This window comes from Scyliorhinus canicula, chromosome 11 (genome assembly GCF_902713615.1).
Source record: "Scyliorhinus canicula chromosome 11, sScyCan1.1, whole genome shotgun sequence".
NCBI lineage: Eukaryota > Metazoa > Chordata > Chondrichthyes > Carcharhiniformes > Scyliorhinidae > Scyliorhinus > Scyliorhinus canicula.
The window spans coordinates 94651735-94669371 of NC_052156.1; the positions used below are offsets into that span (position 1 = coordinate 94651735).

Below are 17637 nucleotides of genomic sequence, written 5' to 3' on the forward strand. Positions count from 1 at the left end.
CGCACATGGCTGGGGGTGTGCAAGATGGCGGCGCCTATCCGTCGCACGTGGTCCATGGGGAGCAAAATGGCGGCACCCAGGGCCCACACGTGGCTCTGGGAAAGGAAGATGGCGGTGGCGGCTGGCCGCACGTGGCTTGTGAAGAAGGTTGGGGTGGCGGTCCCGTTTTGCCCCCGGCGGTCGCCCGGGCGTGGCATACCGCCATGAAATGGCCCTTTTTGCCGCACCCTTTGCAGATGGAGGAGCGGGCCGGGCAGAGCCGCCGTGGGTACTTGGCTTGCCCGCAAAAATAGCAGCGGAGTCCCCCAGGGTTGCCTGGTAGTCGTGCCGCACAAGCTTGCAGGGGGATGGGGGATACATCGGAGTCGGCCGCGGGGGTTCCACGTTGCCCAAGGGGCTGCCGCGCGGTCGGTGACGTACGCGCGGGCGTTGCGGGAGGCTACATCCATGGAGCTAGCAAGGGCCCGTGCCTCCTTGAGGCCTAGTGTCTCTTTTTCTAGCAGCCGCTGGCGGATTTGGTAGGACAGCATATCTGCAACGAATGCGTTTCGGATCAAAAGTTCTGTGTGCTCGCTGGCTGAAACTTGTGGGTAGTCACAGTTCCTGCTTAACACCAGGAGCACACGGTAGAAGTCCTCCAGTGATCCCCGGGGATTTGCCAGCAGATGTCAGGGGTAGACCTGATTCACTGGGCGAATATAGTGTCTTTTCAACAGGGCCATCGCAGCCTCGAAGTTGTCCGCATCCTCCATGAGGGTGTAGATCACTGGGCTCACCCTTGAGTGAAGAACTTGCATCTTCTGGTCCTCCGTCGGTTTAGTTGTGGCCGTCCTGAGGTACCCGTTGAAGGTCGCCAGCCAGTGTTTGAAGGTTGCTGCTGCATTTACCGCATGGGGGCTGAGTTGCAAACACTCCAGCTTGATTCGGAGCTCCATTCTTTAAAATCTAGTACAATAAATTGATGCTCGATCAATGACTCCAGAAGTCCGATTGGACGACAATTGAAGGCTTTATTGTACTAGATGTTTGCCCCAGCAGTGCAGGTACAGAATGCAGCTGCTGGGGAGACTCCACCTTACTGGGCGGAACCAGCAGGCAGGCTTCACCAATGATACAGCAGTCTCAGGTACCTCCCACACCAATGGTCTTACAGCATTGTCCAGGGTACCGTATACCGACTACCAGACGTATTATTCGATCCAAGCCAATAAAAGGTCATCCCTTTAAAAGTTGCCTTTGACACCACTCATTTTGTAATGATGTCCTAAATTGAAGCAGAAAATTACTTTTTGATGATCTCGTGGAGCTGTGGTCTCTGAATTGGAACATTATGAAGAGGATGTAAGGTTTCAAACAGGGAGGTGAAGCATTGGGGAGTGGAGTGTACACTGCTGCTGGGTTAATGCAGCCGGGTTAATGCAGCCTGGGACAGAGGTGGCTGCAGAAGCAGTTCCTGCTCTTGCGGTGAAGGGGGGGGGGGGGGGGGGGGGGTAGTGTTTGGGCCCAAAAGGATGGATGGAGCCTGGGGTCAGGATGGGGTCTGGGTGGATGGGATCGGGTACTAGGGTGCGGTGTGGCATCAGGGTGCAGTCAGAATGGGCGAGGGTCACTATTTCTGCCTCCGGGTGCTCCGGTTTGCACCCACAGTGCAAAGATGTACAAGTTAGGTGGATTGGCCATGCTAAATTGCCTCTAGGATCCAAGGATGTGGAAATTTAGCTGGGGCATTGGGCCTTGGCAGAGTGCGCTTTCAAAGGGTCAGTGCAGACTCGATGTGCCGAATAGCCTCCTTCTGCATTATTGGGATTGTATTTTATTCGGTACTCGACGCCATTGGGGCCTTTTTGTAAATGTCTCAGCTACATCCGGGAACTTGTTTCCATGACAGCACTACAGGGACGCCGGAAGCTGCGGTTGGAGCAAACGTCACGTCCGCCCACCGGGCCGTTTATATATATCCCAGCGGCCTGCGCGAGGCCTTCTCTTCCGGTTCTTGCGCCGAGCGAGCGGCCAGCAGGTGAGGCCTATCCGCAGCCATCTCTCTCAATCTGCCGCCATCCGCCTCCTCTCCCGCGCCGGCAGCACTGCTGCGCCCCGCTCCCACTCTGCCGCTTCGTATTTGGGGCTGGATGGGACGCCGCAAGCTTGGATGGCTGGTTGTCGGCTCCAGGCCCCGGATCCGCACTGAGCTGGGTGTTGGGCGCTCTGAGTCGGGGCAGGATGCAGCAGACTCTGGGATTGATGATCTGTGTAGATACAGATCAGTAAATTGAAGGCAGTGAGTGTAAATGGGGCATTTTGCTTAGAGTAAATGACAATTTTAGAAGATACCGAACAGAAGGAGCAGGGAAGAGTTATTAAAAAATGACTGGGTTCTTAATGATTAAAAAAGTAGAGTAAAAACACATTGCTACAACTCCCAAAGATTCCTGTCCATAGTCTCTCGCCCTGCCCTGCTCCCCTCTGCTGTTCTCTGTCCACCTCCGCTCTCCCTGCTGCATCCTCTGTAAAGTTGTACCATTCCCATTGCTACCTCACTTTTTGCCACTTTGCTGCCTTAAATTTAATGAGCCGTGTGTCTATCTACCTGTCATCCTAAAACTTTGGAATTATGCCCTGTGTATTCAACTCCAGGTCAGTAATTTAACGGAAAGAGCATACTGACTCCTGGGGAACACAATTGTGTTTGTCACTACAGCATGAACCAGCAGTTTGCTGATTCACCCATGTTCTTGTCTATTAAATTTCCTGGTTTTAAGCTCTGTCCTACAATTGTTCATTACATACATTAGGGGCAGCAGGGTAGCATGGTGGTTAGCATAAATGCTTCACAGCTCCAGGGTCCCAGGTTCGATTCCCGGCTGGGTCGCTGTCTGTGTGGAGTCTGCACGTCCTCCCCCTGTGTGCATGGGTTTCCTCCGGGTGCTCCGGTTTCCTCCCACAGTCCAAAGATGTGCGGGTTAGGTGGATTGGCCATGCTAAATTGCCCGTAGTGTCCTAATAAAAGTAAGGTTAAGGGGGGTTAAGGTGTTGTTGGGTTACGGGTATAGGGTGGATACGTGGGTTTGAGTAGGGTGATCATGGCTCGGCACAACATTGAGGGCCGAAGGGCCTGTTCTGTGTTGTACAGTTCTATGTTCTATACTGAGTGAAATAGGAAAGATGCCACTTTGTTTCAATAATGCTGTGGCAGCTCTGAGCTCCTTCCATCAGCATGGGCTGATGTCAGTTTGAATGATGCATCCTTGTCACCTGCCACTCAATCTGGTGACTTTTGTGCTCTTTCAGGTAGTGGAAGAACCCATTCCAATTGCCCTTCACCTTGGTAACTAGTGAGTGGGAGACACATCTGTTACATGTTTGAAGAAGTTTGCATCATTGAGCTGTTATTGACCCAGGTTTGACGCTTGGGTGACTGGAGTGTGCACCTTCTCTGTGGATTTTCTCCCACTGGGTCAGTCATGCTAACGTGTCCCTTAGTGCCCAAAGATGTGCAGGTTAGGTGGGATTCCAGGCATACGGAGTGGGCCTTGATGCAGTGCTCTTTCGGGGACGGGGATTCGGTGCAGACCTGATGGGTGAATGGCCTTGTTCTGCACTTTCGGGATTCTACCCGCAGCAGGGTAGCATGGTGGTTAGCATAAATGCTTCACAGCTCCAGGGTCCCAGGTTCGATTCCCGGCTGGGTCACTGTCTGTGTGGAGTCTGCACGTCCTCCCCCTGTGTGCGTGGGTTTCCTCCGGGTGCTCCGGTTTCCTCCCACAGTCCAAAGATGTGCGGGTTAGGTGGATTGGCCATGCTAAATTGCCTGTAGTGTCCTAATAAAAGTAAGGTTAAGGGGGGGGTTGTTGGGTTACGGGTATAGGGTGGATACGTGGGTTTGAGTAGGGTGATCATGGCTCGGCACAACATTGAGGGCCGAAGGGCATGTTCTGTGCTGTACTGTTCTATGTTCTATGTACCCAGACAAAATAATTTGCTGTTTCTCCACCGGTTTCAACTGGAAAAACTGGAGCTGCTGCAACCAACAGCTGATGTAGTTGGTGGCTGCTCTGTATTGGGGGAAATTGCTGCGTGTTCCCGGGTGTCAGAGCCAGCCAGTGCAGGGTAGAGTTGTCTGTGTGGAAGTCGCCAAGGTGCAATGTATGGATGAGGGATCAGATTCTCGACCCCAGATGGTGTGGATCCTCCATTGTTGAATAACTTTAAGGCTGGGTTTGTCAGGAAATCAAGAGGTATGGTGAGTGAGCGAGCAAGTGGAGTTGAGCCATGATTGTGTAGCATGACGAAGCAGCCTTCACAGGCTGTATGGTCTGCTCCCATCTCACATAAATGAGAGTGATGAAAGACAAGTTTCGCTTTTGTAAAAGGGGTAATAGAATGATGAATGTGTACAAATGAGATGGAGCTTTGTGTGTGGATTTAACAAATTAATGTCACGATTGGGAAATGACTACTGAGGAGACACCAAAGGATGGGAGTGTTTTCATCAGAATGGGGAGGTTTCAGATTGGAGGTAATTTAAATGAAAACCCTTGTGGATTGTTATGGAATCCTTACGGACAGCTCTTCTGGGTGGGAGTCAGACATTGTGGCAATGGGGAGAGAAACAGTTAAAAATGTTGATGGTGAGGATCATTTCATTGCATAAGTGTTTGTTGATGCAGAGAATGTTATTACAGTGAGTAGCTGAGGCATAGACTGGTGCATCTTAGAAAGGTCAAGAATACAAGGACGGATTTGATGAGGCAAATGGCCTATTTGCTGTGAGCTGGAGTGCATCAGCCCTGGGTGAACATTGACTTACGGCTGTGGTTTCGTCCAGTCACACAACCAGGTGGTATTTTCAGACTGGTTTCTTGGTGGGTCACAGGAGTCCTGTCCTGGAATTATATCTCACTATCAGGAGAGTCTTTGGGCAGTCACATGAGCTGCTAACATAGACCACAGGATAATTAGTGTGGAGCTGTCAATTGCTATTGCTCAGCTGAATGTTTTCTCTAATAGGTACCATGGCTGCCCTAAGACCACTCATCAAGCCCAACATTGTGAAGAAACGCAGAAAGAAGTTCATCCGTCATCAGTCAGATCGCTATGTGAAGATTGCGGTAAGATATTAGACTCTCTCACTCAAGATACTATATTGGTATTCAATGAGGGTGTGATCAGCCACAGATCCTCAACAGCAGTTTAGATGTTTGCTTTGAGCTGTTTTACAGTATTTAGTTGAATATGTGTTACATTGGGAGAGGTGAACTGGTCAGGAGTGGGGAGGGAGATGCAGTCATGCTGAAGGACTATCCAAGACTTTGGATGTTTTTGGACTGGCGCAACGTAAATGAATTTGGAGAACTTTATTTTCTATTAAAATCTGTTCCTGTCTTTAACAGCGTAACTGGCGTAAACCCAGAGGGATTGACAATCGAGTGCGCAGGAGGTTTAAGGGTCAGATTCTGATGCCTAACATTGGTTATGGCAGCAATAAGAAGACCAAACACATGCTGCCCTCTGGATTCAAGAAATTCCTGGTCCACAATGTCAAGGAGCTGGAAGTCCTAATGATGAGCAACAAGTAAGCGTTCCTCTTGGGACTGACTGCCACTGGATTTCTCATTGGAGTCTGCAGGGCTAGTTATATCAGGAGTCCATGTAGATAAGTGATAAACTCAATATTCCTCGACGTTCCTAGGTTATGGCTAAGACATGTTACTGGGCCAGAGTAGAAAAGCTCAAGATTGCAACCCATGTGGCTTGATGTTTTCCCCAAGAGGTGTGTTTTACTCCAGGTTATTTAAAAGTTGTTGGGTGCTCCCTTTCCCCGTAATACTATAGATGTCTATCTAAGAATCTGCAATTCTCTATTAAAAGGTCCAATTGAAACTGTTTTGCCACCCATTTAGGCAGTGTCAGAAATTAAACAAAAAGACACCCCATCATTCTGTGTGGCAGTTCACTGTTCACTTGCTGCGACTACCATTTCTACGTTACGCTACGAAATTACTCCAATAGCCGGACATCAGAGTGGGTGGCTGGAAAAGAGGCAATAAAAGTGCAATGTCTGTCTTTTGTTCTTTAACACTGAGAGTGGGACAGATCGCTGAGACAGAAGAGGGATGATCAATGAGGAAATACACTTTGAGTGACATGGGGGTAAAACAGTCTGAATATGAATGAACTTGCCCCTATGCTGACCACAACGTGTTTCTACCGTTGGAGAATGGTCAAACAAAGCCTTGTGCTTCCAAAGTGCTGCAGATTGGGACCGCCCAGCTCCCAAATCAGACGTCTATTTTCCAGAAGAATTTCAAGGTAGTTAATTTCTGATTTAATCGCCATAGCGGTCTAGAGGACAAAAAAGCCCCATCTTTTTTAGACCCGTCTAAAACAACCACCTAACTATTCTAATCCCATTTTCCAGCACTTGGCCGTGTGCATTTGCGATGGCAAGTTGTACATCTAAATATGACTTGAATGATGTGAGGGTCTCTGCCTCTATCACTCTTTCAGCCAGTGATCTCCAGACTCTCACCGCTCTCTGGGTGAAAAAGCTTTTCCTCGCATCCCCTCTAAACTCCTGCCCCTCACCGTATTCTGTGTCCCCCTGGTCATTGATCGCTGGAGTGTAGGAGGCTTAGGGATGTCTTATAGAGGTCTATAAAATAATGAGTATAGATAAGGTAGACAGTCAACATCTTTTCCCAAAGGTCGAGGAGTCTAGAACTAGCGAGCATAGGTTTAGGGGGAAGAGAGATGAAAGAGACCAGAGGGGAAATTTCTTCACAGAGGGTGGTGAGCATCTGGAACGGGCTGCCAGAGGCAGTGGTAGAGCCGGGTACAATTTTGTCCTTTAAAAAGCAGTTGGCCAGTTACATGGGCAGGATGGGTATAGAGGGATATGGGCCAAATGCGGGCAAGTGGGACGAGCTTAGTGATAGAAACTGGGCGGCATGGACTCTTTCCCTCCACTAAGGGGAAAGGTTGTATATCTCAATCATGTGTCGTCCCTCCCCCCCCCCCCCCCCCCCCCCCCCCCCCAATCTCCTCTGTTCCAACGAAAACAATCCCAAGTTTATCCAATCTCTCTTCATGATTAAAGCTCTCTATCCCAGACAACATCCTGGGAAACCTGCACCCTTTCCAGTGCAATCACATTCCTCCTGTAATGTGTATTCCAGAACTGCACACAACACTCTAGCTGTGGCCTAACCAACGTTTTATACAATTCCAGCATATCCTCCCTGCCAATTGTGGGGAAACTCTTTAAATTCATAATGAAGATAATATATAAGAGTACAGGAAATAACTGGATGCTGCAGTGGATGTTTTCTCAAAGGCAGCTTGTTTTTGATCTTGTTGCAGAGCTATCAGTTTCAGTGAGCATGATGGGGTGTGGTTAAAGCTAAACTCGTTCAGTATGTGGCCAGTGGAAGAAAAGCCACAGTCCTTCCCCAGCTGAGGCTGAAACGTGACTTTGGTCCCACACCAACATGGCTGAATCCAAATTGCCCTTGAAAGTAGTCCCACCTTTATCAAATTGGCAAAGAAGGATTGTTGCAACTGAATAATAGGCAATCAAGGTTGGCCTTGTTCAGCAATAGACCGCACAAGTTTTGTAGAAGCATTTTACCTATCTCATTTACCTTCCAAATCTGGAACTCTTCCAAAAACTTGTTCCGTTATTTTCAAGAATCGAGCATGTTGTGCCAGCGGAGCTGGGCCGCTGGTTCGTAGGTTGACATGGGTTTGTTGTTCAGATTGGGAAAATGGTTTCTCGAAGCAACCTCATAGAATTTACAGTGCAGAAGGAGGCCATTCGGCCCATTGAGTCTGCACTGGCCCTTGAAAAGAGCATCCTACTTAAGCACACGCCACCACCCCATCCCCGTAACCCAGTAATCCCACCTAACCTGGGCACTTAAATTTATCATGACCAATCCACCTAACCTGCACATCTTTGGACTGTGGGAGGAAACCGGAGCACCCGGAGGAAATCCATGCAGACACTGGGAGAACGTGCAGACTCTACACAGACAGTGATCCAAGCTGGGAATCAAACCTGTGACCCTGGAGCTGTGAAGCAACTGTGCTGCCCTAATCTCTGCGTTGTCCACATCATAGCTGTTTTATGATTCGGCATGGGGAAGAAAGTTTTGAAATGTGACAGTGTGCACTGGCCAGCTGGAAACTAGAAGCAGTGGAGAAGATTTGAGAGGGACATGTTTTGGTTGAACACACCTGAGGCTGGCGGCTGATATGTGAAAAGACGAGGCAAGGCGAGAAATATCCAAATACATCACTCCTTGCAAGTCAGTGCAGATAGAATATTGTAGCATTCAACACCCTGTTACAGGAATGCTATCAGTGCCAAATGTACTGGGGAGGAGTGAAAAGACTAAATGTACAGGGACAAAGCTATGACAACTGTGCGGTTTGAAATTTTTTAAAGTGGGCTGCCATTTCAAAAGAGTCATGTAAAAACCTGCAATCTCTCACTACCACTAATTTGCATTCTTCACGATGGCTAATGTGGAGAGTTTGGGGGTTGATACAAGACTTGGGGAGGGAGTGGGGCAATAGGATTAGTTTGGGGATTGATGCAGGGCTATGGGAGAGAGCAGAACAGTAGGATTAATCTGGGATTGATACAGGGCTATGGGGAGAGATCTCTTGTGTCTGTGTGCCAGACTGAGGAAGGAATACCGACAATTCCTCATCCTGGAGAGAACGAAGCATGCTGGCTGTGAACTGTTTAAAATCAGAATGGTCCAGCACAAGGCTTTGAACAAGCCATCCAATTAATCATACTCTCATAGTCCAGCAAACATTCAGACAGTGCATTTTTATTTTCTATATTTTTTTCCAATTAAGGGGCAATTTAGCATGGCCAATCCACCTACCCTCCACATCTATGGGTTGTGGGGGTGAGACCCATGCAGACACTGGGAGAATGTGCAACCTCCCATGGACAGTGACCCGGGTCCTCCACGCCGTGAGGCAGCAGTGCTAACCACCGTGCCACCATCAGAAGCTGCTAGAAGCAAATAAATCTCTTTTTCCCCTGCTTTTACTCTTGCTGATTGTTCTTTTTGCTGTCCTCTGGTTAGTTATTATTCTGCCAACAATTTCTCTTGACTCGATCAGAATTCTCTATTTGAAAACTTCTCTTTCAAATCTCCCTGAGCTGAGCAGCTACTCTTGTCTGTCCACCAAACTAACCCCTCATCTCTGGAATTGTTCTCGTTCATCCTTCTGTAGTTTCACATTTTTCCCAAAGTGTGATGCCCTGTAATTGGACACAGTTCTCTGGTTAGGAGTTGATAACGGTTTAGTATAACTTCTTTTAGTTATCTGTACCTCTATGTTGGTCCCAAATCTGTTCAGCTGCAGTCTGTCCACCTTCAGTGGGTTCATTCTGCCATTAATTGATCTCAATACCCCTGTAATCTGAAGCTCGCTCTGTTATATAACGAAGCACACGCCATCTGGGGCTCACATCATTGACAGGACAGGTTTTGGTCGATGGTTATGCCAGCATTCTATTGCCCTTGGGAAGGTGGTGAGCTAAAGGACAAAATTGTACCCTCCTCTATCACTGCCTCTGACGGATCTTTCTAGACACTCGCCACCCTCTGTGAAAACAATTACCCCTCTGGACCCTTTTATATCTCTACCCTCTCACCTTAAACTTATATGCTGCTCCTGTCACTGGTGTACAGCACTCTGATCCAGTTTGAGTTCTCTGCCCTGCCAAAGACCATCTCCTCGAAGATGTACTTCAGCAAATTTGCGACGTCACCAGCACCAGTATTCCTCGAGCTCCGAACCCTCCAGTTCCAGCAACTGGAGGCTCTTCAATATATATGGGTTATCCAGAACAATGTTAAACTTCAGTTCGACAAAATCACTTTCCATTACTACTCACCAGGGAATTCTCATTGTCACCACGTTTCTGTCTAGCGATTTCCCCCAGCTCTGCTCAAGCTTGATTCAAGAGAAGCATCTGTGAACCGTGGCGTCCTGGAGCTTCTTCCTGAACTTAGGATTCAGTGGATAATGTGAGATCGACAGTTAATAATGAGCCAATTTGCCACTGACTGCAAAGTTCGAGGTGAAGGGCTGTTCTTTCATTGCTGATAGTCACCAGCCGCTACTTTGACAATGAATAAACTGACTGCTGTAGATGGACTCTTTAACTAGCCCAAATTTGGTACAATTGTAACCAGTTTCTTCTTTTTCTAGGACTTATTGTGCAGAGATTGCTCACAATGTCTCCTCCAAAAACCGCAAGACAATTGTAGAGAGAGCAGCCCAGCTTGCAATCAGGATCACTAATCCCAATGCCAGATTACGCAGTGAAGAGAATGAATAAAGTGGCCTGAAAGCAACATTTCTTCAATAAAACCTCCAAATACAGAACCTTCTGCACTGTTTCTTAGTGGGGGTGTTTGTGTGTGAGGGGGGGGGGGGGGGGGGGGGAGAGCCTGGTATGTGTACGGGGGGAGGCTTGGTCGGTGTGCGGGGGGGGGGGGGGAGGGGAGGCTTGGTCGGTGTGTGGGGGGGAGGGGAGGCTTGGTCGGTGTGCGGGGGGAGGGGAGGCTTGGTCGGTGTGCGGGGGGGAGGGGAGGCTTGGTCGGTGTGCGGGGGGGGAGGGGAGGCTTGGTCGGTGTGCGGGGGGGAGGGGAGGCTTGGTCGGTGTGCGGGGGGGAGGGGAGGCTTGGTCGGTGTGCGGGGGGGAGGGGAGGCTTGGTCGGTGTGCGAGGGGGGAGGCTTGGTCGGCGCACGGGGAGGCTTGGCCGGTGTACGGGGGGGGGGGCTGGTCTGTTACATAGAACATAGAACGATACAGCGCAGTACAGGCCCTTCGGCCCTCGATGTTGCACCGACATGGAAAAAAAAAACTAAAGGCCATCTAACCTACACTATGCCCTTATCATCCATATGCTTATCCAATAAATGTTTAAATGCCCTCAATGTTGGCGAGTTCACTACTGTTGCAGGTAGGGCATTCCACGGCCTCACCACTCTTTGCGTAAAAAACCCACCTCTGACCTCTGTCCTATATCTATTACCCCTCAATTTAAGGCTATGTCCCCTCGTGCTAGCCACCTCCATCCGCGGGAGAAGGCTCTCGCTGTCCACCCTATCTAACCCTCTGATCATTTTGTATGCCTCTATTAAGTCACCTCTTAACCTTCTTCTCTCTAACGAAAACAACCTCAAGTCCATCAGCCTTTCCTCATAAGATTTTCCCTCCATACCAGGCAACATCCTGGTAAATCTCCTCTGCACCCGTTCCAAAGCTTCCACGTCCTTCCTATAATGAGGCGACCAGAACTGTACGCAATACTCCAAATGCGGCCGTACCAGAGTTTGGTACAGCTGCATCATGACCTCATGGCTCCGGAACTCAATCCCTCTACCAATAAAGGCCAACACACCATAGGCCTTCTTCACAACCCTATCAACCTGGGTGGCAACTTTCAGGGATCTATGTACATGGACACCGAGATCCCTCTGCTCATCCACACTACCAAGAATTTTACCATTAGCCAAATATTCCGCATTCCTGTTATTCTTTCCAAAGTGAATCACCTCACACTTCTCCACATTAAACTCCATTTGCCACCTCTCGCCCAGCTCTGCAGCTTATCTATGTCCCTCTGTAACCTGCAACATCCTTCCGCACTGTCTACAACTCCACCAACTTTAGTGTCGTCTGCAAATTTACTCACCCATCCTTCTGCGCCCTCCTCTAGGTCATTTATAAAAATGACAAACAGCAACGGCCCCAGAACAGATCCTTGTGGTACGCCACTCGTAACTGAACTCCATTCTGAACATTTCCCATCAACTACCACTCTCTGTCTTCTTTCAACTAGCCAATTTCTGATCCACATCTCTAAATCACCCTCAATCCCCAGCCTCCGTATTTTCTGCAATAGCCGACCGTGGGGAACCTTATCAAACGCTTTACTGAAGTCCATATACACCACATCAACTGCTCTACCCTCGTCTACCTGTTCAGTCACCTTCTCAAAGAACTCGATAAGGTTTGTGAGGCATGACCTACCCTTCACAAAACCATGCTGACTATCCCTAATCATATTATTCCTATCTAGATGATTATAAATCGTATCTTTTATAATCCTCTCCAAGACTTTACCCACCACAGACGTTAGGCTCACCGGCCTATAGTTACCGGGGTTATCTCTACTCCCCTTCTTGAACAAAGGGACCACATTTGCTATCCTCCAGTCCTCTGGCACTATTCCTGTAGCCAATGATGACCTAAAAATCAAAGCCAAAGGCTCAGCAATCTCTTCCCTGGCTTCCCAGAGAATCCTAGGATAAATCCCATCCGGCCCCGGGGACTTATCTATTTTCACCTTGTCCAGAATTGCCAACACTTCTTCCCTACGCACCTCAATGCCATCTATTCTAATAGCCTGGGTCTCAGCATTCTCCTCCACAATATTATCTTTTTCTTGAGTGAATACTGACGAAAAGTATTCATTTAGTATCTCGCTTATCTCCTCAGCCTCCACACACAACTTCCCACCACTGTCCTTGACTGGCCCTACTCTTACCTTAGTCATTCTTTTATTCCTGACATACCTATAGAAAGCTTTTGGGTTTTCCTTGATCCTACCTGCCAAAGACTTCTCATGTCCCCTCCTTGCTCGTCTCAGCTCTCTCTTTAGATCCTTCCTCGCTTCCTTGTAACTATCAAGCGCCCCAACTGAAACTTCACGCCTCATCTTCACATAGGCCTCCTTCTTCCTCTTAACAAGAGATTCCACTTCTTTGGTAAACCACGGTTCCCTCGCTCGACCCCTTCCTCCCTGCCTGACTGGTACGTACTTATCAAGAACATGCAATAGCTGTTCCTTGAACAAGCTCCACATATCCAGTGTGCCCAACCCTTGCAGCCTACTTCTCCAACCAACACATCCTAAGTCATGTCTAATGGCATCATAATTGCCCTTCCCCCAGCTATATTCCATCCACAAAGGGTGACATTTAACAACGACACAAACATTCAATGCCATGACTTGTGTGAACTCCATGGAAGACGAGTCATGCCCCTCAGTGATGTTATCGACAGAATATAGTTGACTAAAGTTTGGATATTTTTTTATTACATTAATTTTGAACTTATTCTGACAGGGATGGTCTGGTAACTGAGCACGACAGGGCAGATTGTTACGAAATGCTGGAACCTGTATAATTTTGATGAACGATATTCTTCAGTTTTTTTCAGTCAAGGAATAAGCTTGGCAGGCGTTGGCATATTCGGGCTGTGTGAGAAATTACTCAAAATTTTCTTTTTGAATATTTTATTGAAGCATTTGTAATTTTCACAATTTAACATACTGACATTTCTAAAACAACTGCGGGTCAATGCACAAAATGCCCCCTAAAATAACACAAGAAACCACGTACCTCACTTCTCCCACCCTATCCCCAATTGCCAGTATACTAAATTTCCTGTCCTTATTTAACATTACTTCGGCTGCCAACTCTGGGCGAATCCCTGTGGATGGGGGATGGGAACCAATGGAGGAAGTCGGAAGGTAGTAAAACAGGGACAGAAACAAAAGGGGGAAAGTGTAAGGCACAGGAGCCATCATCAAAAAGGGCGACAGTACAAGGTACAGTGACTGAGGGAAGCTTAGTGAATAGGCCCAGTAATACTAAAAGGAATAAAACGGGAAGTAAAAACATAAATGGTAAGTGAAGCGGCAGGTTACATGAAGATATGGGTTCAACAACAAGGAAAATTAGGAGAAAAGTTAAGAGGAAATATAACTTAGGAGAGGTCACTGATCGAGGTGTTAAGATTCAAAACAGGTATAAAAACCAACAGAAGTGTACTTTACCTGAATGCTCGTAGTATTCAGGATAAGGTAAATGAGTTGATGGCGCAAATCATTGTGAATGACTGATTTAGTGGCCATCACTGAAACATGGTTAAAGGATGGTCACGACTGGGAGTTAAATATCCACGGGTATCAAACTATTCGGAAGGACAGAGTGGATCGTAAGGGAGGTGGTGTAGCTCTTGTTATTTAAGGATGACATCCGGGCAATAGTAAGGGATGGCATCAGTGCTATGGAGGATAAGGTTGAATCCATTTGGGTGGAAATCAGGAATAGTAAGGTGAAAACGTCACTGATTGGAGTAGTCTATAGGCCACCAAATAGTAACATTATGGTGGGGCAGGCAATAAACAAAGAAATAACATGCATGTAGAAATGGTACAGCAGTTATGCCGGATTTTAATCTACATGTCGATTGGTTTAACCAGGTCGGTCAAGGCAACCGTGAGGAGTTTATAGAATGTATCCGCGATAGTTTCCTAGAACAGTATGTAATGGAACCAACAAGGGAACAAGCGGTCCTAGATCTGGTCCTGTGTAATAAGACAGGATTGATCAATGATCTCATAGTTAGGGATCCTCTCGGAAGGAGCGATCACAATATGGTGCAATTTAAAATACAGATGGAGGGTGAGAAAGTCAAATCAAACACGAGTGTTTTGTGCTTAAAGGAGATTACAATGGGATGAGAAAAGAGCTAGCTAAGGTAGACTGGGAGCAAAGACTTTATGGTGAAACAGTTGAGCAGTGGAAAACCTTTCAAGCGATTTTTCACAGTGCTCAGCAAAGGTTATACCAACAAAAAGGTAGGACGGTAGAAAGAGGGAAAATCGACCGTGGATATCGAAGGAAAAAGCATACAAAGTGGCAAAGATTAGTGGGAGACTAGAGGATTGGGAAATCTTTAGGGGGCAGAAAGCGACTAAAAAGGCTATAATGAAGAGTAAGATAGATTGAGAGTAAACTTGCTCAGAATATAAAAACATAGTAAAAGTTTCTACAAATCTATAAGACAAAAAAGAGTGGCTAAGGAAAATATTGGTCCTTTAGAGGATGAGAAGGGAGATTTAATGGGAGATGAGGAAATGGCTGAGGAACTGAACAGGTCTTCACAGTGGAAGACACAAATAACATGCCAGTGACTGATAGAAATGAGGCTATGACAGGTGAGGACCTTGAGATGATTGTTATCACTAAGGAGGTAGTGATGGGCAAGCTAATGGGGCTAAAGGTGGACAAGTCTCCTGGCCCTGATGGAATGCATTCCAGAGTGCTAAAAGTGATGGCTAGGGAAATTGCAAATGCAGTAGTGATAATTTACCAAAATTCACTAGACTCTGGGGTGGTCCCGGCGGATTGGAAATTAGCAAACGTGACACCACTTTAAAAACGGAGGTAGGCAGAAAGCGGGTAATAATAGGCCAGTGAGCTTAACCGGTAGTAGGGAAGATGCTGGAATCCATCAAAGAAGAAATAGCAAGGCATCTGGATGGAAATTGTCCCATTGGGCAGACACAGCATGGGTTCATAAAGGGCAGGTCGTGCCTAACAAATTTAGTGGAATTTTTTGAGGACATTACCAGAGCGGTAGGTAACGGGGAGCCGATGGATGTGATATATCTGGATTTCCAGAAAGCCTTTGACAAGGTGCCACACAAAAGGTTGCTGCGTAAGATGAAGATGCATGGCATTAAGGGTAAAGTAGTAGCATGGATAGAGGATTGGTTAATTAATAGAAAGCAAAGAGTGGGGATTAATGGGTGTTTCTCTGGTTGGCAATCAGTCGCTAGTGGTGTCCCTCAGGGATCAGTGTTGGGCCCACAATTGTTCACAATTTACATAGATGATTTGGAATTGGGGACCAAGGGCAATGTGTCCAAGTTTGCAGACGACACTAAGATGAGTGGTAAAGCAAAAGGTGCAGAGGATACTGGAAGTCTGCAGAGGGATTTGGATAGGTTAAGTGAATGGGCTAGGGTCTGGCAGATGGAATACAATGTTGACAAATGTGAGGTTATCCATTTTGGTAGGAATAACAGCAAACGGGATTATTATTTAAACGATAAAATATTAAAGCATGCAGCTGTGCAGAGAAACCTGGGTGTGCTAGTGCATGAGTCACAAAAAATTGGTTTACAGGTGCAACAGGTGATTAAGAAGGCAAATGGAATTTTGTCCTTCATTGCTGGAGGGATGGAGTTTAAGACGAGGGAGGTTATGTTGCAATTGTTTAAGGTGTTAGTGCGGCCACACCTGGAGTATTGTGTTCAGTTTTGGTCTCCTTACTTGAGAAAGGACGTACTGGCACTGGAGGGTGTGCAGAGGAGTTTCACTAGGTTAATCCCAGATCTGAAGGGGTTGGATTACGAGGAGAGGTTGAGTAGACTGGGACTGTACTCGTTGGAATTTAGAAGGATGAGGGGGGGATCTTATAGAAACATAAAATTATGAAGGGAATAGATAGGATATATGCAGGCAGGTTGTTTCCACTGGCAGGTGAAAGCAGAACTAGGGGACATAGCCTCAAAATAAGGTGAAGTAGATTTAGGACTGAGTTTAGGAGGAACTTCTTCACCCAAAGGGTTGTGAATCTATGCAATTCCTTGCCCAGTGAAGCAGTTGAGGCTCCTTCATTAAATGTTTTTAAGATAAAGATAGTTTTTTGAAGAATAAAGGGATTAAGGGTTATGGTGTTTGGGCCGGAAAGTGGAGCTGAGTCAACAAAAGATCAGCCATGATCTAATTGAATGGCGGAGCAGGCTTGAGGGGCCATATGGCCTACCCCTGCTCCTAGTTCTTATGTTCTTGATCCTCTTCAAGCAAACTTGATTTTCTCCAGATTGAGAAACTCTACCAGATCGCTGGCTCACACCCCTGAGTTCGGGGGCTCTAAGTACCTCCATCTCAGCAAGATCTGTCTCTGGGCCACCAGCGAGGTGAAAGCCAGAATATTGGCCTCTCCCCCCTCGCCCCTCCTTTGCCCCCGGATCTTCCGACACCCCCAAAAATTGCTAATTCTGGACTTGGAGTTACCTTACCTTCCAGGACTTCGGACATAACATCAGCAAATCCCTGCCAGAATTCCCTCAGTTTTGGACATGCCCTAAACATATGAACATGGTTGGCCGGGCTGCCACCACATCTGTCCTCCACCTCTTCGAAGAACCTACTCATCCGGGCTGCCGTTATGTGGGCCCTGTGGACTACCTTGAACTGAATCAAGCTGAGTCTAGCACAGGACGAGGATACATTTACCCTTTTCAAGGCTTTTTCCCACAGTTCAGGTTCCAGCTCCCCTCCCAACTCCTCCACCTTTCTGATAGGGGCCCCTTCCCATTCTAACAATTCCCTGTATATCTCTGAAACCTTTCCACCTCCAACACTTGTTTTTGACAGCACTTTATCCTGTAATCCCCTCAGGGGAGAAGGTCAGGAAGCCCTCCTGGATGAATAAATCCCCAAACCTCTCAATCCCTGCCCGCTGCCATGCCTTAAAGCCCCCATCCAGCCCACCTCCCGGGACAAACAGGTGATTGTCACAGATCGGTGACCACACTGATGCCCCCTCCTATCTCGTGCTGCCTCCATTGCCCTCACACCCTCAGGGCTGCCACCACCACAGGACCTGTGGAGTACCGAGCCTCCAGACTCATACCTTTGCAGGATGCTGCCTCCATCCACTCCCAGACCGACCCCTCCCCCACTACCTGACCATTGTTATGTTAGCAGCCCAGTAATAAAGCTCGGGAGAGCCAA

The 17637-nt window shown here is 47.5% G+C and overlaps 1 protein-coding gene across 1 annotated transcript; it reads left to right on the plus strand.

Annotated features, from left to right (window-relative positions):
• The first annotated feature begins 1882 nt into the window (after window positions 1-1882).
• On the plus strand, window positions 1883-10416 carry rpl32 (ribosomal protein L32). The gene is made up of 4 exons (XM_038810857.1): window positions 1883-2017; window positions 5008-5108; window positions 5391-5572; window positions 10240-10416. Exons 2-4 carry the CDS (start codon window positions 5013-5015, stop codon window positions 10367-10369), a joined length of 408 nt encoding a protein of 135 aa, XP_038666785.1. The 5' UTR covers window positions 1883-2017; window positions 5008-5012; the 3' UTR covers window positions 10370-10416.
• Window positions 10417-17637: the final 7221 nt, after the last annotated feature.